Source organism: Corvus moneduloides, chromosome 5, assembly GCF_009650955.1.
Source record: "Corvus moneduloides isolate bCorMon1 chromosome 5, bCorMon1.pri, whole genome shotgun sequence".
Classification (NCBI taxonomy): Eukaryota; Metazoa; Chordata; class Aves; order Passeriformes; family Corvidae; genus Corvus; species Corvus moneduloides.
Genome location: NC_045480.1, coordinates 63177083 through 63199055, shown reverse-complemented (window position 1 = coordinate 63199055; position 21973 = coordinate 63177083). Strand labels below are relative to the sequence as shown.

At 46.3% G+C, this 21973-nt stretch overlaps 1 protein-coding gene across 1 annotated transcript in view; it reads left to right on the top strand.

Annotated features, from left to right (window-relative positions):
* MGST2 (microsomal glutathione S-transferase 2) overlaps nt 1-21973 on the top strand; it is a 40449-nt gene that overhangs the window by 8312 nt on the left and 10164 nt on the right. The window contains 4 exon segments of the mRNA XM_032110417.1: nt 12329-12376; nt 12379-12422; nt 16433-16582; nt 17729-17861. Coding sequence (XP_031966308.1) covers nt 12329-12376; nt 12379-12422; nt 16433-16582; nt 17729-17861 — 375 coding nt within the window.

Sequence of the window (21973 nt, the reverse complement as noted above, 5' to 3'; positions counted from 1 at the left end):
ATGAATCTCAGGAATTCAGGCAACACACCTGATAGAAATCTGGGAGCAGCTGAATGTGTAACTGCAGCAGGCACCTTGGAAAAGTGCCAGTTTTTCAGTTGTGACAGTGATTGGAGCTGCCAAATTCCCCCAGTAGCTGGGGTGTCTTAGGTACAATGTAAGATGTAACCAAAAGTATGTGTTCTATCACTGTCTGTTAAAACCAGGGGGGCAGTGTTCTTCTGTTTTTTCCATGACATATCCCTGATAACTCCCTCCGGAGAGATATTTTTCTGTTAATGAGCTATCAAGCCTCACTGCATGACCCATAAAATTACATCATCCCATTGTGAGATGCTCCGCCCAGGGGAAGGAATCAAACATTCCTACCTGGATATAATCTGAGGTTTGGAACACCACAGGCAGCCCTTACCTACTGGGTTCCCAGAGGACAAGAGCTACATAACCACCACTGGACCCTCAGAGGAAGACCAGACCCTTCTACAAGATCACCGCTTCAACAGAACCAATCTATCACTTCAGGAGGACTGCAGCCACCATTTAATCTGACTGCTACCACCACCCTGACCAACAGGGTGTCAGGTTGTATCCTGACCATGTCAGTTTAAGCCAGTGTTTCTGTATTATTGCCTTTATCTTAATTTTCCCATTAAATTGTAATTCTGATTTTGAGTCTCTCACTGGTTTGCTTTCAAATTAGTACATGGGGTTAAGCAAGCATCACTCTGACACCAAAACCCAACATTTACCAATAGTGTCTCTGAAAAGTTGAAGATTGTAGTGGTTTGGTTCAAAATATAGATGCAAGCCATAAATCATGGCACACAGCTGTGACTGTCTCTAACAGAAGGCACACTCAAGAACGGACCCGTCTTCAGGGCCTGGCTTACCAGACTCTTGAGCAAATGCTGATATCTGCCTCATTGTCTAAAGGCATCAGGTAAGGTTGAACATGAGCATGTGTTTCCTAAGCACAGCTGATTTACACAAAGATGAAATTAAACTTTTGTTTGGATGAAAAGCCTACCTCGAGCCAAAGCAGTTCAGCAATTAAAATAACTGTTTGCCCAAGGTTAGGAAGGCAAAAACCAGCAAGTATTATGTTATCACAAATCTACTAGGTGTTGTGAAGAGAGACAAGAGGTGTACAGCCAATATGTCTTCAAATATCTTGCTGAATCTTCATTAATTTCCCGCATTTTAAATATCAGAGCAGTTACGTTGGCCTGGGGGATCTGCATCCACTTGGTCAATGCCAGCAGGAAAATCTTTAAACCTCCTTTTGATCCAGACATAAGTTGCACAGGATACGCAACTGGCAGCCCAGCCTTTGTTTCTCCCAAGACTCTCTGCTGCAAATGGGAGACACTACATGCAGGGCCAGTGGAACTGTGCGAGGCAGGAAGTATTTTGACATCTGGCAGCACCACTCTTTCCCAGCTCCCATCACTTATTGATGAGTTGTTTCTCATTGCTGAAATGCTGCCAATTTGTGATATACAGGCAAGATGATCATGTTGGTCCTCAGCAGCTTTAGCCTGGGAGCTGTGGAGTGTAAGCCACAGTGATTTCCATGGGGTAGAGAGTGGCTTCTAATCTTCAGGCATCATCACAGGCATTGACTAAAGAAATATGACTTTGCCTAACTCCCTCCTCACACATGTGACTGCAAGGCCCATCACATACTGTCTCCAGGTTTGTAGGTTTTGCAGCACACATTAAATTCCTCACAAGGAAAGTCAAAGGAAAGAGCAGCTTTGTTTACTGCATTTCCTCCTCCTCTGCTGCTAAACAAGAGAGGCAGAGTTTGAAGAATTCACTTCTTGGTTTAGGCTGTACCTCTTCTCTGTTGATTTACTGCTTGTTCCAGAAACATTCAAATTAGGAGGAGGAGGAGGTCTGAGACATGGGAAATGAGGAATATTCAGCTTCTACCCAGTTTTCTGCCCCAGCTGCTCCCTGATTACCACATGCACACAGCTTTTGTACAGCAGTGCAGGTTTTCTTGTGTGTGCACCATTTTCCTGAAGGAATTCCAAGCCTTTGCACTTTTGAGTTCCTCAGAGCTAAGAACAGGTGGAGATTTTTTTTTAAAGAACCATTTTTGCAGCAGAATAGCAGTGTTTTAACAAAAGACAACCCCACATTGTAATTACATAAGGTACTTCTTATAATAAAGCCTGAGTATGACCCTGTGCCACACAGGCCCATGTTCTTTGTAATATATTGTTGAAAAGCAGAGTAAATTAATAAGCAGCAGAGCCCACTACTGTTACTACTGTAGCTAAACTGCTTTTGAGACACCTGTCAGAGACTGAAATATTATAGTCTATGACTTAAACATTTTCTTAAAGGACTTTTAAAACTGTATTACAAAAGTTGCAGAGAAGACTACTGCATCCTGAATGGGGCCCTGACTGAGGCCTTACACTGCTCGCTGATGAAAATAAGATAAACTAACAACTCAGGGCTGGGGACATTCACGGAGAACAAGCTTAACACCTCCGAGGTGGGGACCACAGCCCCAGGGCTATCAGCTGCTAGGCTCGCACAGACCCTCGCACCAACTGGTGGAGGGAGGAGAGGCTTTGAGTATCTTGGAAAAGCCTCTGGTCAAAGGCGTAGTGACTGCCCATCCTCGGCTGTGCAGAGCCCAGCTGACGGGTCCTCACTGGGGGGAGGAGGGGAAGCTTATCCACAGCAGAAGGGGTGACATGGTCCATCAAAGGGGCCCCCTCAAAGGGGTCCCCAGACCCTGCACCAAAGCAGCAGAGATGATGCAACAGGCCCTCAGTGTTGCAAGGGACAGTGTGTCAAGCTAGCCCCTGCAAGGGGAGATGCATGGGTGTTCCCACCTGGCCCAAAGCATATATTAATCCATGGGATTCTGTACTTTGGTGTGTGGTGTAGTGTGGCAGTGTGTGGTAGCATGTGGCGGTGTGGCCACAGCAGTGACGGGGGACCCTCACCACCAGCAGACCAGATGGAGGGGAGCAACGAGACATCATTGGGACCCTCACATGGCTGATATGCTTCCACCTAAGCCCTGTCACCTCTCCCTGTGCCCCCAACCCCCCCACACTTTTCCCTTCCTTCCTTCCTTCCTTCCTTCCGAATTCCTTCCTTCCTTCCGAATTCCTTCCGAATTCCTTCCGAATTCCTTCCTTCCTTCCGAATTCCTTCCTTCCGAATTCCTTCCTTCCTTCCTTCCGAATTCCTTCCGAATTCCTTCCGAATTCCTTCCTTCCTTCCTTCCGAATTCCTTCCGAATTCCTTCCTTCCTTCCGAATTCCTTCCTTCCTTCCTTCCTTCCTTCCTTCCTTCCTTCCTTCCTTCCTTCCTTCCTTCCTTCCGAATTCCTTCCGAATTCCTTCCTTCCTTCCTTCCGAATTCCTTCCTTCCTTCCGAATTCCTTCCGAATTCCTTCCTTCCGAATTCCTTCCTTCCTTCCTTCCTTCCGAATTCCTTCCTTCCGAATTCCTTCCTTCCGAATTCCTTCCTTCCGAATTCCTTCCTTCCTTCCTTCCTTCCTTCCTTCCTTCCTTCCTTCCGAATTCCTTCCTTCCGAATTCCTTCCTTCCTTCCGAATTCCTTCCTTCCGAATTCCTTCCGAATTCCTTCCTTCCTTCCTTCCCTCCCCCCCCCCCTCCCCCTCCCTTCCCTCCCCGCCCCTGACCTTCCCTACCCTTCCCTTCCCTTCCCGTCCCTTCCCGTCCCTTCCCTTCCCTTCCCTTCCCTTCCCTTCCCTTCCCTTCCCCTCTCTACTATTAAATAAAATACATCAATTTTTTTGGGCATGAACATTTAATCTTGTTTGGTTTTAATCTCATTTCTGGGAATATTTTGAACCTTCTAAGTTCTTTCTGGTTTATGCACAGAGACTTACCTTTCTTTCCTTTTCTGGGTTTAAACTGGATCATAACAATGAGCCAGCCTCATACATTGTAATAGCATTGATTTACCCTATAAACATTTCCAGTGAAATATATGAGAGTTCAGGTATGTTTTCCCTTCCACTCAGGGGAGCCTCTCTGTTCTTCAGAGCCTGTCTTCTAGGAGGTGTTCAAGAATAAAAGATGCTGTGCTGCCACTTGTGACTGGTCTTCAAGAAGTTGCACCCCAGCACAGGCTGAGCGTTGCCCTATGCAAAGCTCTTTTCAGCTCTTCCAGAGTCAAAACCTGAGCAGCTCTGGTAATGTAATTCCATTAAAAGTACTTATTTGATCAGTCTGGTTTCATGCTTAAAATGCTTTTGGTCTCACTAGCCCAGCCATCTGCTCTCTTGTGACAGCAGTTCTGGTCAACAGCAGCTTCTCCTGAGAGAGGAGCCAGCCTCTTCGGGAACATCACTAAGAGGCAATAAAATACCACTCTTTCCAAACAGGAGAGACCTATGTCTAGTAAGACACCACCAGCATCTCTGAATTACATGACATTTCACTGCTCAGAACCTCTGTTCCTGCCTCCTTTTATGTCAATCTTTGCTGGATTTTGCATGTCAATCACCATTTTGAAATTCGCATCTTCTGAAAAAAGTCAGAAAAACCATATAACTTCAATGACATCTGGCCTTAAAATGTTTAGCCCTTGTGGTTTTAACTTTTTAAGTGACCAGCTCTGTCAGAGTTTTCCGTCACATTCATCTGTCAGCAAGGTGACAACGCTTTGAACACTTCTGAGCCAGCTCCTAAAAACACAGAGACTGTGTGGTCAGAAAGTCAACCCATACTATACCAAGAACTGCAATTAAAGGGCCTAAATCAGCAATTAAAGAGTTACTAAGCACAAACGTCAAACTACTATTATTACAGTATATCTACTCTTCCAATCTTTAGAAAGAACAATATTAACACTCAAGAAAGTAAAATTTGGCAAGGTAAAATAACCTCTTTAAAGTCTTTTTATATGTTAGCCCTTAAAATTAGCAAGTTTGATGAAAGGTAATGAAATATCCCACTTTAACAGCAGCTGTAGGCAAAGTGGATCGATAAACCTGGAGTCAAAACAAACATTACATTGGTTTTGTTCCAGTTCTCTTATGGGATTGTAAAGGGTAATGACATTAAGCTTCCTGTTAGTTAGGTGATGAAAAAATGTCCCTTGAGAGACTCTTTCCCAGTTTTAAGACTAGGCATAAGCTACAAGAAATGTGTTGCAGGCAGTATGATGAAGAGAGATATTCCTTTCTCTCTTCGTCAGTTGTTTTACCCTTTGAACTATCCTGAACAGTTCCTTTCTACAGGCTGACTGCCATGTCAGAGCCTATGTCGTGCATGTGCAGCAAAACCTGTAAATCAAGAGCAGGGACAGCACAAAGCTCTGCTCCTCCCTCACATGTCTCATACCTGCTGCTTCTGAGGGGCACTGCTGGTGATGGACATAGACCCTTTACAAAAACAGAAAAAGACTTTGCCCCCAAAGAGGCTGCAACTGAAATCTAAGGATAAAGGAACAGCTGAATCCACAGAGGCAAGAAAGGCTGGTTTTGTTCTTTCTGCGCTTTCACACAGGCAAGAAGAAGACAGGGCTGAACTTTTTCAGGAACAAAACCTGGCCATAATTTTGCACTCTTGTTTTAAAAAGCTAGTCTGTTTTATTTCCGGGGCAGGCCTTTGTTGCAATGCTGAAAAGCACTGTAAGTCTCCCACCTGTTGTTTTTCATTATCGCTCACTGAAGAGCTCTCTCCCATATACACATCCTGTTGGCACACAGAAGCTGCTGGGAACATGGCTGGTGATTTAATTTTGCTTGTGGCTGGCAGCTGTCTCTCTTCTTTCTGCTTTCCAGCAGTGTAAGAAAGAGCTGTGGGCTGCATGGTTGGGGTTTGGGGAGGTTTCCACTGGTTCTGAACCACTGGGAATTATTTTATGATAAATTGGTTGCTCTGCAACTTTAATTTCTGAGAAGTCCTAAAATTTTTCTCACCAGAGCATTGTTTACCCTCTCTGCAGCCAGAGGGAGTTGGCTCAGTGGGACAGATTACTTTTCCCTGTGGGAGAAACTAATTTGATCTCAATTCTCTTTTGTTTGTTGACTTCTTGAAATCATAACATTATCAGAGCTTCTAACTAGCTGTAAAGTTACCCCAAAGCTATGTTGTGTCTTGATTTGAATCTTATTTAAGGCACCTACACAAGTGAAAACCTCAAAAATGAAAGTAAATTTGTGAAATCAAATACACCAATACTGGACTGAAAGTGCTGTAAAAAGATGTTTCCAGTACCAGAGATACATACTCAGTATCTGAAATGAAATGAGAAAGCAAATCTTTACATCAGACAACAAAATTAAGAGATATTACATCTTATGTTCTCATCATTAAATTTCTTTAAGAGGCCTCAGAGAATCAAGAAATAGGCTGCCCAGTGAAGTGGTGGGATCACCATCCCTGGAAGTGTTCAAAAAGCATGTGGATGTGGCTCTTGGGGACATGGCTTAGTGGTGACCATGACAGTGCTGGGTTAAGGGTTGGACTCAAGGATATTGGAGGTCTTTTCCTACTTTAATGATTCTATTCTATGATTTGAAGGGGGCAAGGCTGAGAAGCTCTTTTTGCTGTGCATCAGTCTAAAACTGCAGTATAATTTTTAATGCTTGTCATTATTTTCTTTGAAATATGTTGATTCATATAGTTGTGTTTACACCAGGGAACAAGACGCATTTTGAAGGCATTTGTGCTATACTAGGATGAGCTTTAGAGCAGGTTAAAAATAATTACTCTGCCTTTTTTTCCAAATATGTATAGAACTGCCAACTTATCTAGTAACTCATTGATGTGGCTTGATTATTTGTTTATTTGTTTTCAGAGCCTCAGCTACTGAAACATTTATACCCAGCAGAAAGAAAAAGCTTGAGAATGTGACCCTTCCAGTTAAAAAAACCCCAACACAACAGAAGGCAAATAAAAAGGACTGAAAATTTACATCCTCTTTTTCTGTCATCAGATCAGCTCCAATATACCTTGTGATTTTAATGTTTCTATCTAGTGGCAGTGCTTATCATCAACTTCTGAGAAAGTTCAGCTTGCCTGCCTTGATTTTTAACCTAGAAGTGTGAAGGATTAAAAACAACCAATCAAAACCCCAGACATTATTCGGAAAAGTATCTTGAAAACTCAAGGAATTCTACAGATACTGAGACTGTGAAGGGAGGTGAAAAATACGTATGTTCCTCCTTATGATAACCTATATTAGTTAATCTTAGTTAAAATCACAGAAAAGATTATATAAGCTGGAGTTTCATTTATATTGGCAATCTGACATCAAGCCCAAAGAGAAACTCGTGCAAGAATCTGACCAGCTGACCTGATTTAACTATTGCAGCTTTCTAGCATGGGCAACCCAACACAGACTAATTCATGGGAATTCAGATGAATGTTGTGAAACCAGAACTGCAAGCATGTGTTATAACCAGTTCATGTAAAAGGAGAAGCCCAGCCTGTGACCTTTTCCTGTAAACTAAATACAACATGCAGAGCACTCAGTGCTCTGTTTGCTCTTCTGTTTATTCTGCTGAGCCTCCAGTCCTGACTTAGTGTAGTGGTTTGGTCCAAGATACTCATTACTGTTTATCTTCTGTGAGATAAGAATTAGGAGAAACGCAAAGCAGGCACCAAACTTGAAAGAATATAGAGAAGTTTATTAACAGACCTAAAAGAAGGGAAAAAAAATTATAACACCTTCAGAGCTCTCCTCCTCCCCCCCACCTTCCTCCCTTCTCCTACTGACAATGTAAAAAGACAACCCTTAAGATGTTCAGTCTGTTTACCACTTCCATAATAACCTTGTTCAGTCCATTTAGAAAGAGAAGTCTCTTCTTACTCGTGCTATGAAAACATTGTCACAACGAGACAGCCACCCACTTCCAAATATTGTTCAGTCCATTTAGGAAGAGGAGTCTCTCTGCTCGCATGTGAGTCCCTTTCCCCGACTTGCAGCTTTTCCCGCAACTGCTTTCGAGGGTCCACTCTTGAAGTTTTTTGGGGTACAATTTTAAGGTTGAGCCGTTCAGAAACAAAAAACAGAGGCCCTTCTCCTTCCCTGGGAGCAAAGGGTCTTCATCATCTTCATCGTTAGGACTATCTCTGGGAGCATCTCTAGGAACTGAGGTTTTCTCCTTTCCCATTTGGAGCAAAAGTCCTCATCTGGTCCATCTCTAGGAACTGAGGTTTTCTCCTTTCCTGTTTGGAGCAAAAGTCCTCATCGCTTCCATCTCTCCCTGTCCAAACTTCTCATGAAATTACAGCTGCGTCAGCATCTGCCTATCTCAGCGCAGGTGCTTTTGCTTACGAGCTGAACACTCCACCCCCCATATCTTCATGAAATTACAACGGGATACTCTGATATATCATAGCTTCACAACAGAATTTCAGCTTTAAGCATCTCCTCTCTCTCTTCCCTCAGGTTTTGAGCTCTTCACAGCAATAAAAGGGTTAATCTCACCTCGGCCTTGCAGCTGGAATTTTTCTTATCACAGTGGAGAGGTGGGGAGAGACAAGCTGCTCCGGCTGCCCACGGCAAGGCAGTGGGGGGGGTTCCACGGATGGTACAGGCCCATGGCTTCAGGATGGCTGTGGCCTGGCCCGGCCTGGCCTGAGCAGGGCCTGGGCCAGGCCCACTGGGCCCCGCTGCTCCGGCCCCGCAGCCACCTGTCCCAGTGCCGGAAATGAGAGAGAGAGAGCTGGGGGGGAGTCTGTCTATTCTTAAGGGCGTATCACAGAGGCGGTCTCAATTTTAAGTGACTTAGAGAATTGTCCATATTCAAACTGGCCAGCTGATAGGTTCTATCAGGTCCCAGAGGAAGCTGTAAGCACCCCTTAGCAAGGACATCCCTTCCGGGACTATGCTTGCTAACCTATGACACTTAGAAAGGTGATAATGGGCAATACAACCTCCCTGGAACAGTGATGGAAGTCCTGCTTCACTTAGCAGCCATCAGAGGTACAAGATTTAGTGTCTCAGAACCAGGAGTTTTTCAAAGAATCAGGTCAGTTGAAGATTAAGTTGTGCAAGAAATGCTCGAGGGTAGAAAGAAGGAGCAGAAACAATGCAGGAACTGGTTTCCAGTTATGAATCTAGTTTTAAGCATTTGAGATTTGATGAGAGATTAGTGTTTTATAGACTGATGGGAAAACAAGAGAATCCAAAAAAAGAGCAGAGTCAATCCCACTCATTGATACAGAAAAGAGCAGGGCAGGGACACAGGAGTCCCGCTACTCCTCTAATTTGAAGGATGTCTCTGAACTAGTCACTTTAAAATTAATTTTTACTAATTTCAGGACCTAGGAAGACATTATTAAAAAGTAATTGGTTTGGTTGGATTGATTGGTTTTTTACAGGTTGTTAGGCCAGGCCGTGCAAATTAATATGCACTATTGGAAGGAATGAGGGACTTGTCTTTACAAACTGTGGGCCTGCTGGAAGATGAAACTAGTACTGAGAGATAAAAGAAACAATGGGAAAGATTCCACTGACTGATGAATGGAAAGAAAGAGATTTGTCTTTACAAATAAACTATAGGTCTGCTGATAAATGAAATTGGATATTGAGAGATGAAAGAAACAAGGAGAAGAACCATAAATTCCGTAAGAATTAAAATAAAGAGGGGGTTATACATTAGAAGGGAGTCTTAGGGGTTTCAGGGAGTCTGTACCTCTCAAGTACCTCAGCCAATGGGGAAAGAGAGAGGGAAATGAGGTTGGGAAATTAGGATAGAAAGGAGGCTGCGTCCTCCAAAAATTTGAGGGACCCCAGGGGAAATGCCCCATGGCCTCTCCCTTTCTTCGAATAAAGTTACAGGACTCCTTTGTCTCCTTTTTGGACATAAACCTCTGACATTGTGGATTAATTTTCCTGACACTATCATACACTGTGATACAGGTAGCAGCTTCTCTACAGGCTTTTTAAACATATAAAATATTTGAGAGTAATATTCCTTGAAAGCCTGTTTTGTCCCATGTTTTCAGAGTAAAGGCATTGGCTCAGTAACCATTAATGCCACCTGAAGATGAAAGCAAAAAAAAGGCATGCAAAGACTAGTCAAGCATACTTTGTAACTACCTCAGTCAATTTAATTTAGCCTGTTAGAATTTAACAACTTGATACAGGGGTAAGAAAAGCTATGAAAATCTTTACTTATTCCTGCTTCACTGCTTTATTTACTCTAGCTCTTGTTAAACCATCAGCACAAAATGTAAATTTGGAGTTACACTGCTACTTCCCATTCACCAGGGGGGAACTAAAAGGCAACTCCTATGCAGTTAACAAAACCCACAGTGATTATTCCTCTCCTGAGTGGTTTTCACATCCCTGGTTGGCATCTGTCTTGTTCTGCACACCAGGCTCACCTGTGGATGACGATGTGGATAATCAGAGTCTCCTGTGTCCCTCAAACCAGAGCCTTGCTGCCTGACCAGTAGCGAGGGCAAATGGCGCTACAGCTGATAAACCATAGCCTTGATGATTTGCTTTGGTTAATTGTACTGAACAAACAAAGATGATTTGGTCCTACAGTGCCTTAATCTTCTCATCTCCCTCAGTAAGTTTATTTTGTCCAGCATCCATTGAAGGTTTTTTTTTAAAAAACTGCTTTGGATGCAGTGAGCTGCCTTGGCTTGCCTTAGTTCCTCAGTAGAAAAACCTGCTCCCAGACTGATTGTATGCCTTGAATGGCTCTGTGCAGTCAGAAAATGAGGAACACATTGCTGGCTAAAAATGCCATTGCACAGAACTCTACAGATCACCTACCACTTTGACCAATCAGGTCAGACCTGTGGGAGCAGAGGGGGTCTTGCTGGATACAAATACAAAGAAGGGTCCTGTAAACCGGCCTTATAGAGAGATAGCTGAGCTGCCCTGACTGCTCTCTGGAGAGAAAGGTTAAGAGGTCACTTGAACATGGCTTGTGATTGCTTATGTGGGGAGAAGACAGCTTGGAAAATGTTTTTTTGAGGTAAAGGCAAACAAGGTCCAAGCCACAAGGCTAAGACATCAGAGATGCACAGGGCAGCATCACTAATATCTCTAGCTGTATTTTACTGCCACTGATCCCACAAGGCAATACGGAAGGTATGTCCTAGGCTCCCCCCTTAGACAAGTGTTTTTAGTGGGCTCAGGTGGGTGCCTGGTTTCTGGATCCAGGTAGATTAGGTACAAGGTAGGCAGTGAGCTTCTCATACAGGGTGGCTACAACATGGCCAGGAAAATATCTTGGCGATAATAATAATACTAACTCCAGGTACCCAGGGAATTTAAAAGATGAACAGGATGTTTCCCAATAGCTCTGCTGCATATAGCAAATTGCTGTGTATTTCCTTTTGTCCCTGTGACAGCCTCTGTTCAGCTTTCAGGGGGAGACTTCTGCAATGAGGGCATCAGTAAAATGAGGTGTGCATATATATGTGAGATGTAATCTTAAAATGCTGGTCAGAATTGTAGGGGGAGTGTGTGATTGGTTTGGCGGTTTTTGGTAAATGACTGGAATTTAGTCACTGTACAGTGAATAATCTCTTCTTTTCATGCCACTACCTCTGTTCTAAAAAGTGCTTTTTACAAGACAGGAAAGTACTATCAGCTCCAGTCAGTAGAGGGTAAACAGCATAGGTTTTCCAACAGATAACTCTCAGAGCTCTCCAGCAGATCAGTTGGAGAGCAAGGAACAGGCTACAGCCTCCCCGGTTGCAACTCTCTTTGCTCTTTTCAACAGACTGAATTTTGAGAGTCCAAGACAGATGAAAAATCATGCACTATAAGTTATGGCTAAAAAACTTTAAAAAGGCAGCTACCAGATTTTTGTTTCCAAAGACTGTAATGCTGCCCCATACTTCAAAGCCTCATAGCTTTTAGTGTCACTAAACAAAAATGACCATATGTCATTCAAGCCGGTGGGGCAGTGACCTCCACCAGTGCAGTTTGGTTACTGAGGCACCGCTGGGGCCACTATAGTATGACTAAGCAGCACCCCAGGGCGGTATGGTTCTAGGATCCAGATGAGGCACAAGGATATTTAAGCCATAGCTAGTGCAGCAAATGCAAAAAAAAAAAAAGAATATATTTCTAAAGTAACAATTTTCCCCCTTCCCCATGCATCACAGAAAGTGCTGAGTTGGAAGGGATCCAGAAGGATCAATCATCAAGTCCAACTCGAATGTCACTCTTGAAGATAAAGTCTAAACTTCTGTAAGGAAAAACTAGTTTGTGTAATATTGGTCTTTCTCTGGAAAAAGTTGAAGAACAATGACCTCCAAAAAAAAAATTATGTGTCAGAGATGCAACTGAACCAAAGAACTCTGTGCAGGGCTCATATGTGAGCCCTAATTTTGGCTTGCAGGTCATTTTGCTTGGCTGGTGGGGAAATTAAGAATGAAGCACAAGGTCATACCCCGGCTGTCACTGGAGCTCCAGAATTTCACAGAACAATTAATGCACACTAAATCTGGAGATCATTAAGGTGGTGGCAGTGAATAACAATTCAGTCCTGAAAAGAAGCAAAAACTTTCTCTTAAAAAGTCACCTTTTCTTTGCATCTTTTGCTTAAAAAAAAAAAAAAAACTGATAGAACAGATGGTTTTTCAAATGGTTCAGCTATTATTTTAATAATAATAATAGGGTAAGTCCAGCTCATTTCAAAGTCACTGCTCAAATTCTGATCAAACTAGGCAATCAGATTACCCAAACTTAACTGGGGTCTCAGATCCAACTGATTGTAACCTAGGGAATTCAGATGTTCTGGATCTAGCAAGCTGTGCTGTCAGTTCTTGGGCTGTGGCTAACACCACAGATGAAGATGAGCAAAGAAAACCTGCGTCTGCAGTGGATAATGGTAGAATATCCTATCTAAGAAGATTGTTTTCCTAAAGGGCTTCAGTTGGTGATTAACTAATGACCCTGTCCAAAATTATTTATATTTATTTCAAGCAATCTCATCTGCTGTAACTGTAGTTGTAGTGGATAACAATAATGAGACATAATATGCATTAGACAACTTGTTAGATAACATGATTCATTAGACACAGAATTTTGCCTAATTCCTTAAAAAGAAATTAATTCAGAGCAACTGAGAAAAGATACCCCAACAATATATTGGTGGGAAAACTGATGTCCACAAATAAAGGTGTTATGGTCTTTGCCATAAGAAAATCTATGATGTGCTGCCTGTGCCTTCATAAAGGCAGCTGACCTCAGCAGAGTAATCCAAATTCCTCTGGCAGTCCCAGGAATGCTGACCCACAAAACTTGCATACCAAGTGTGAAGATAAGTGATTAACATCACATCAATGAACTGGAATTTCAGCCTATCTCTGCTGCACAGGCACTTGATTGAGGATTATTTGTCCTATTTATTTCCATGTAGCTGGGATCCAGATCTTTGCCTAAGTTTAAATGCCAGGAAAATATTTTAAACAGTTTATATCAGAGATTTCAAAAATGAGAAATTTTAAGAGTACCTAATGCTGGCTTGACTGTACTCCCACTGGATATGACAGCATTAACTTCAGTGGCAACAAAACAAGGCCAAAGCTGACTCTCCTTGAAAATCCCACCTTTCGGGACCAATGTTCTTTCAAATTTATTCTGCAGACAAAACTGTGTGGAGTTTTACCCGTTATTCCTGACTGACCTCTGGACTGCAGGATGTTTTTCAGTCAAGGTAAACACTTTCTGCTTTTATCTTGGACTGAGAAGTTTTACATAACTTTTTAAAATGTTAGCATTATCAGGAACTAATTGACTGTAGACATCTTTTTCCCTTCTTTTAATTGCATTACCTTAACACAGCCTTCCTAGAAGAACGCTCAGTGACACTGAAGTCCCCATGGCATTTCATAGAGCCCCAACAGCTTTCCCTTCTCTCTGCAAACCAAGGAGTTCTCATAGAGCTAGAACTTGTGACAGCCTAACCTTTGCATTCTCCTTTATTAACCATTTCCCAGGTAATGTTTTAGAAGCATGAAGTGTGTGTGCTGGGGAAAGGATAACTAGCTCATGTCCATCACTCCTTCCTAAACAACTTCTTCATTTTCTCTTTGCTCCAAATCAGTAATTTTTTGTTTGGGGCTCTCTTACAGTCTCATCTCCACTATAAATCCACTGTAAATCCAAAGAAGCACCACTTAAATCAGCAAATTTGATAGGAAATAATACATGTGCTCGTAGACAGACACTTGAATCAGGGAAGATCACAGCTGCTAGCCAGCAACACAGGTGCTGTCACATGAAAGAAATGAAAGATTATTATAACCTCCCCTTGAAGTAATGTTTCAGCTATGTCCCACAGGTATGTTTACAGGAGTTAATCCAGCACACAGTGAAAGCTGTCCTCTATAATATACGCACAGAGTTTAAAACCACAAAATTAACAAGTGCTGCTTAGTCCTGGGTAATACAACTGATCTCCATACACTACTCCATCTATCAAGTGGTGCCTCTGCGTCCTTTTTGGAGCAGTTCCCACTTTGCCCGGTCAGCTCTGGACGCAGCAGGCTGCAGGGGCCAGCCTCCAGAATCCGGGAGACCAGAGGTCTGGCTCGTGGGTCCTTCCACAGGACCGCGGCAATAGAGGCAGGTGGTGGAAGAAGGAGGCAGGCTCAATTGTGGATGAAATCCGGAAGGTTTATTGTGTCTCCGAACAGGGGACCTCGCCCCCCGGGGGTGTCCAGCAATGAGCAACCCTGAGCGCGCCTGCCAGGGGTTTTATGGGAGGGTGGCGACAGGGGAGGGATGACAACGGCATCGAATCAGGGAAGGAGAAGGATGGGTCTGCGGGATGAGGGACACACAAGGGAACCTATCCTGGGAAAGGAAGGGAGGGATCCTCCCCCCAAGACCAATCACTCGACGCCCCTGCCAGAGCTTTCTGGAAGCTTGGGAGGGGTGACGGAGAGATTGGCAGGGGTCTGGGAGGAGACAAATAGAGAAAGCAGGGTTATGAACACGAAACCAGGAGGGTATAAACTGGGATGGTACAGTAACACGAAACCCAAAGGGGAGACCTGGACTGAACCAAACAAAACACACTCCCACATCTCCCCCTTTTTTGTTTTTTAAGATGGTTTAAAGTTCGGCTGGGGGTAATATTCAGAGTCTGGATAAAAGACCTCGAACTCTTGCAACTCAGGAGCCGTAGGTTCGAGCTCCGGTTCTTGCAGGGTCTCTGCATCCGGGAGTACCTCGGCTCGGTCAATATCCGTAGGGGAGGGGGAGCTTGTAATCAACTTTACTAACATTCTCTTGAGGAGTCCGAACAAAATTAGGGCAACCAACAAAACAAAAAGAAAAATCAGTCCAGGTCGGAAAACAGATCCTGCCCATCCGGATAGTCCCCATTTGCTGAAGATGTCGCCGAGCCAGTCACCAGTTTCTTTCCGAATTTGCATCACCATGGCCTGCATCTTGTCTGTGGATATTCTCTGCCCTTGATGTAAACATATGTGGTCTTGGCCCATGGTTTGCGCCAGGACTGACCACATGTTTGCTGCCTGTTGGGGAACTATCCACGGCGACGCAGGCCATGGGAGCAGCTGCAGGATGACAACAAGCTGCAGGCTTCTGGCGACGGCTCGGATGGACGGTGCAGGATCCATTTCTGTAGTCTCTAAACTAGAAAGAAACTCAAAAGGAAGAATATTAAAATTGGGAAGAATACCTGGGGGCGAACTTAGGGTCCAAAGGGGTGTAGGATTAACCCACCCCGGTTTTAGGGGGTGCTTGATTCCTTCCTCCAGTGGGCTGGGAAATACACGGTTTCACCCATTTTGATGGGATCCACCTGGGGCCCTCGGGGGTGGATATGCATGCATATCCCTTCCCCCATGTAACTAGTTCATGAGGCCCCTGTATTTCCCGAGTCTCCGGGTCTTTAACCAACACCGGAGGCCTTTCTTTCATTTGCAGCTGCTGAGACTGCCTGAAGTGCCGCACGATCGATGGATTCAGGTTCTCAAAGGCACAGTTGAGGGAGTTTAGTGTGAACAGTGCCCTTGAGAGCCTGACAGCTGGGGATTCTAATTTCTTTGAGGACCTTTGCCTTTGTAGCATCCTCTTGATATTTTGGTGAGCCTTCTCGACTATTGCTTGACCTGTCAGGGAATAGGGGATGCCCGTCTTATGTTCTATTCCCCATTGCTGCAGGAAGCCCCTGAACTCCTTGGATGAATACGCAGGGCCATTGTCCGTTTTGATGACTTTGGTGCCTTCCGACATCGCTAGCCCTTTCCCCTGCGTGGGCAGAAGCAAAGACGGCTCCGGAGAAGGTGTCCACTGACACATGTACATACTTCATTCTGCCGAATGAAGCAACATGTGTCACGTCCATCTGCCACACCTCGCAACTACTGAGTCCACGGGGGTTAATGCCGGTGCCAATGGCGGGAAGAGCTAATTGATGACATTCTGGACACGCAGCCATGATCGCTCTGGCCTGGTCATGCTCCAGATTGAACTGCCGGACCAGGGCAGGTGCGTTTTGATGGAACAGCTGATGGCTAATTTTGGCCTGCCCAAATACATCTGGGATCGGGGCCATCGCGGCTGGTGCAGCAAGGGCATCTGCCTTCCTGTTGCCTTCCGCGATGAACCCGGGCAGGTCCGTGTGTGACCTAACGTGCATCACGTAATAGGGTTGCTCTCGGTGGGAGACTAGGTTAACCAATTTAGAGAGCAACTCATATAAAGCCGTGTTGGAGACCTCTTGTAAGATGGCATACTCGGCTCTGGAGACTCCTCCTGCAACATATGCGGAGTCGGTAACTAAATTTAGGGGTTTGGGAAACCTTTCAAAATCCCTGACAACTGCGTCTAACTCAGCGACTTGAGGTGATCCTTCCACCTCTTTAATATCAGCCTCCCACCGCTGAGTTTGGGGGTTTTTCCAAGTCATGACTGACTTGTGAGACGCCCCAGACGCGTCAGTAAAAACGGTCAAGGCCTTTAAAGGTTCCTTGCTCCGAACACTCTTTGTGCTTAATTCGAATTGAACTTCCGAATTGAAAATTTTGTGGGCCGGCCTATGTAGAGAAATTTGGCCTGTGTAACCTTCCAGAGCAAATTGCAAGGCTTCACAATCATGAAGCAAGCTCTCCAACATTGCCTTGGTAATTTGGCCCGTTTGTGTCCTGATTGGTACGTGAATGCAATCAAAGTCACACCCTGATAGTTCCCTGATCCAGACTCTAGCCTTCCGGATCAGTTCCGCCATCAGCTCTTGTGGCTTAGTCATCCTTTTGGACCTGTGATGACTGAGGAAGACCCACTCTATTATCAAGAGGGGGTCCCTCTGGTCCTGGTCCTCCTTGCTCTTCCTCTTGTCTTCCCATTGGAAGACAACGCCGTGCAGGTGTGGCAGATTACCCAGGATGATGAACTTAAATGGCAAGTCAGGTCTATACCTGCTTGCTTGCCTGGTGGACATCAGGTGTTGCACCTTCTCCAAGGCTGTTCGTGCCTCTGGGGTAAGCATCCGGGGAGAACTAAGCTCCTCTCCCCCTTTCAACAAATCGAGAAGGGGGGCTAGGTCTTGATTAGACAGACCCAGCCATGGCCTTACCCAGTTTAAGGACCCACACAGTTTGTGGACATCCGCCAATGTCTTAATATCTGTTTGAATTGCCAATTTTTGCAGCACAATGGTCCGCTTGGTAATTTCAAGACCCAGGTATTTCCAAGGTGGCATCCTTTGAATTTTTTCACTTTGGAGCTCGAACCCTGCAGCAACCAATGCTCCGATTGTCAGGTCAAGCACACTCGCAAGCATGTCATCATCGGGGGCTCACATGAGGACATCATCCATGTAATGAAGGATGATGGCCTCCTTTGCGGCTGTGCGAACTGGGGCAAGCAAGGAAGAGACATACCATTGGCAGATGGTCAGGCTGTTCTTCATGCCCTGTGGCAACACCTTCCAATGATATCTCTTTCTTGGGGCTTCTCGGTTGATGACCGGAACCGAGAAGGTGAAACGTGGGGCATCGTCAGGGTGTAGAGGAATTTGGAAAAAACAATCTCTAATGTCAATCACGGCCAAATTCCAATTTTGGGGAAGCATCGTCGGGGACGGCATCCCTGGTTGGAGAGAGCCCATGTCCTCAATTTCATCATTAGTTTGGCGAAGGTCCTGGAGGAGCCACCATTTGTCTTTGTTAGGTTTTTTAATTACAAAGACAGGGGAATTCCAGGGGCTGTTGGTTTCCATGATATTCCCCTTCCTGAGCTGCTCCTCCACGAGCTTCTCAAGCGCCTCTAATTTCTCACCGTAGAGCGGCCACTGTTCTACCCACACTGGACGGTCCGTTTTCCATGTCAGTTTCTGGGTAGGGCGCTCCTCAGTGACCACTGCGCAAAAATTCTGTGGGGGGTCGGGAATGTCAATAGTGACTCCCCACTGCTGCATGAGGTCTCTCCCCAAGAGGGGTTCCTTGTAATCCAATACGAACAGACGTATATTGGCCAATTGTCCGCTCGGCCCCTTAATTTGTACGACGCTTTTAGACTGTTTTGCCAATTGGATGCCCCCAACACCTTCTACGTGCCCTGCCACGTTTTGCAGTTCCCAATGTGCCGGCCATTCCTGTGTGGGAATGATCGTCACATCTGCCCCTGTGTCCGGAAGTCCCTTGAGGTGAAGGACTTCTTCCCCTCTGTTGATTTTACAGTCTACCCTCGGCTTCCCTTTCCCTATTACATGAGTGGCACACACCACTGGGTGTGGCCCTCCTGCACGGATAGCCTGGGCGACCATCTGCCCTCTGGGCAGAAACAGAGGTGGACGGACACAGCGCAGCCAGAGAACGGGTCCTTCGGGACTAGATGTCATTAGCCCCGGAGCGACTTCAATCTCGGGTGGTGTGCAGTTAACATCTCCGACGATGACATACCTGTCAGGGCTCTGATCTCCCGCCCCCAGCTCACCACCGGTGCTCACCGGTGCGGCGTGCCACTCGCTATTCCTCAGGAGGAGCGGTGTCAACAGCTGCAACCTGAAAGAACCGTCAGAAAAGGAAGTCAAGTTTGGCTGAAGTGTCATATCCAGTGATTTTGTGTCATCGCTACCTGCCCTCCCCTGTCCCTCCTCCCCCTCGCGTCCCGTCCCTTTTTTGTCTTCACGTGGGGTGGGCGCGTGCTCCTCATTCAGTTTTTTTTGTTCCCGGCCCTCAAGCCCCCCTGACCCTTGTTCTCTTTTAAATTGATAAAACTGTCTCTTGAGTGGACAATCTTTGGTCCAATGCCTGGGCTGGTCGCAGAGGAAGCAGGTGTTCTTGGTCTGCTGTTGAGGCCGCTTCTGGCTGTTCTTTGCTGGAGGTGGTCTGTTGCTTCCGCCCGCGGTCCTCTTCTGGTCCGCAGCAGTATGGTGTGTTGCTGTTCCCACCGAAATCGTTCCCCGGGATCGCTGCTTATCCGAGCCGGCAGGTTGTAGGTGTGGCGCCTTCACAGCGCAAACCTCTAACATCGCCTGTATCGTCGGTGGAGGGTCCAGGGGGAGGCTCAGGATGGCCGCCTTGCACTGCGGGTTGGCGTTGATCATTGCCATCTCTGTGATGACCTCCTCTCTGGCCACCGGCTGCTTAACCTGCAACTCTACAGCTCGGGTTAATCGCTCCACAAACCTTAAGAACGATTCAGTGGGTTGCTGACAGACCCGTGAGTAACTTTCTACGGGCGCATCCGGTCTCAGGCCAAGGAATGCCTTACCGGCCAGTTCCTTGACCTGCTGCAGCACCTCTAGGGGCAGACTCTGGGCCTGCTTCGGCGCCAATGCCCATTCCCCCTCGCCACTTAAATGGTCCATCATTATTTCCTGATTGTCGGCATCAATGGCCATATCCGAACTTTGCAGAAGCACCGGAAGGAGTCGACGGAGCTCCTTTTCCCATGCTGATTTCCAGAGCAGAAACTCTACTGAGGAAAGCAAGCACGAGAAAAGCTGATGCAAATCAAAAGGCGTCATTACTGCTCCGGAGAGATTTGCCCTTAAAAGACAGCGAAAATATTCGCTTTCTCTCCCAAACTCCTTCTGGGCCTTGCAGAGTTCTTTGATCGTTTGGTGGGAGAGGGGTTCCCAGTTGGTGGGGGTCATTCCCCCACTCCTGGACCTTTGATAAAAAACCGGAGCGGCCGAAGGAATGGAGTCCAGTTCTGGGTTCCGGTCCTCACCGTGGGAACCAGAAGGCCAAGCGTGGGAACCGGAAGCAGGAAGCGGGTGGCAACCAGACACGGACCTACAACAACTTCTAGGGGCGGAGCACGGGGGCATGCACTGATGACAAGTGGGAGGGGCAACAGGGGTGGACCCAGCTTGGGTGTGGAAGGAGTTAGGGTACTGGGAGGGGTCATGACGAAAGGGGTTGGGACTTGAGAGAAAGGGGTTTTGGGATGAAGAAACGGGGGGAGGGCAAGAGGGGGTTTCTGCCATGTGGCACCCGCCATCTTGTCCTCGTCGGGCAGGGAATCCATTTTCTAAGTTCTCAATATAACTAAAGCGAACACGGGGTCTAGCAACTGGGGAAGTCGGGGAACGGGATAAGCCCCGGGCAGTCTGGCCAGGACTGTCTGGGCCGGGGGGCCGAGAATCCCGAGGGAAGCCAGGGAGTCGGTAGCAACCCTGCGCAGCATCGCGGTTTGCTTCCTTCAGGACGCCCGGTTTAGGGGACACGGGTTTAGGAGAAGGCTTAGGGGTAGCAACTGGGGAACCGGGGGTAGGCTGTGCTTCCCTCTCCCTTTTTTGATTTAAAGCAGACCGAATTTGTAGGTATAACAAAGAAAACTTATCTAAATCCTTTTCTTTTGCCAATTGAGATTGCGCCAATTTTGCTCCCACGGCGTTCCAAAAGGGATCACTTAAAACCGAACTGTGGGAGCACTGAGGGAAGTGCTGGAACAGCCACCGCACGAACCGTTTTAAACACCCTTTAGAAAAACGTTTCCCCCCCCCTCCAGGAGTCCCGCAACTTGGAAAAATACCCCCTTTTGTGCTGTGGACAATTTTGCGCCCATAATCCACAGCACGATGTCTGGAGCTTTAAAAATAAACCAACCCTTGGACACTAGCTCCCACCAGAAACCGGAGGCGACCGGACCACACTCGCCCCGGGGCTGCGCAGCCCACCCGGGGCTCCTACGAGCCGCGTACCGTGCGAAGCCATTCACCACGTGCTGCGCGCGACCGGGCAGGCACTGCCGGGTCCCGCCGCGCCCGCCGCGCCTCGCTCTGCCGCCGACACTGCGGCTCACGTGGGTCCGCCTGCACGCAGGAACTGCCCCGATAGGCTTTACGGTAAGTTCCCCCCCCAGGGAAATACTTACCTGCTGGTGTCCAGGCAAGCTCCAGGCGTCCCGATTTCCACCGAAGATGACTCTGCTGGTGCTGGTGGAGCTACCGTCCTCCTCCCCAGGAGCGCAGCTCACTAAAACGGAGCCTGCTACAACTGGGGTAGCTTGGCGTCCCAAGGACGCACTTGGAAGTCCAATCAGTCCCTTCCGTGGGGTCCGGTGGAATGGGATGGTACAGTAACACAAAACCCAAAGGGGAGACCGGGACTGAACCAAACAAAACACACTCCCACAAAGTGGAGCTGACTTTTTACTCTTCCCTCAGGGAGGTCAAAAAGCTAACTTCACTACAGCTTCCTTCCATGTCCTCGGATAAAAGCTGCTATAGAAATGCAAAGCAGGTTATTAACAACATAAATAGGATTCTCTTCCCAAAACAAACACTCCCCCTTAGCACAAACTGCCATAACAATACAAAATGACAGAGCTGGGTCAAGCCACAGTGCTCCAACCCACTATCCTGTTTGTGGGATAATCACCAGACTGGGGGGGATTAGGATTCCTGTCAGTTCCTGAGATGTCCTTTTGAAGGAATGCTTTTGAATATTTTTGGACAGTCCTATATCCACCCCTATCTGTAAACCCATATGAAGAGCCTCCTTCAGTGACTGTGTAAGAATACATACATCTCTTTTGAATGATTCTTTTCCAA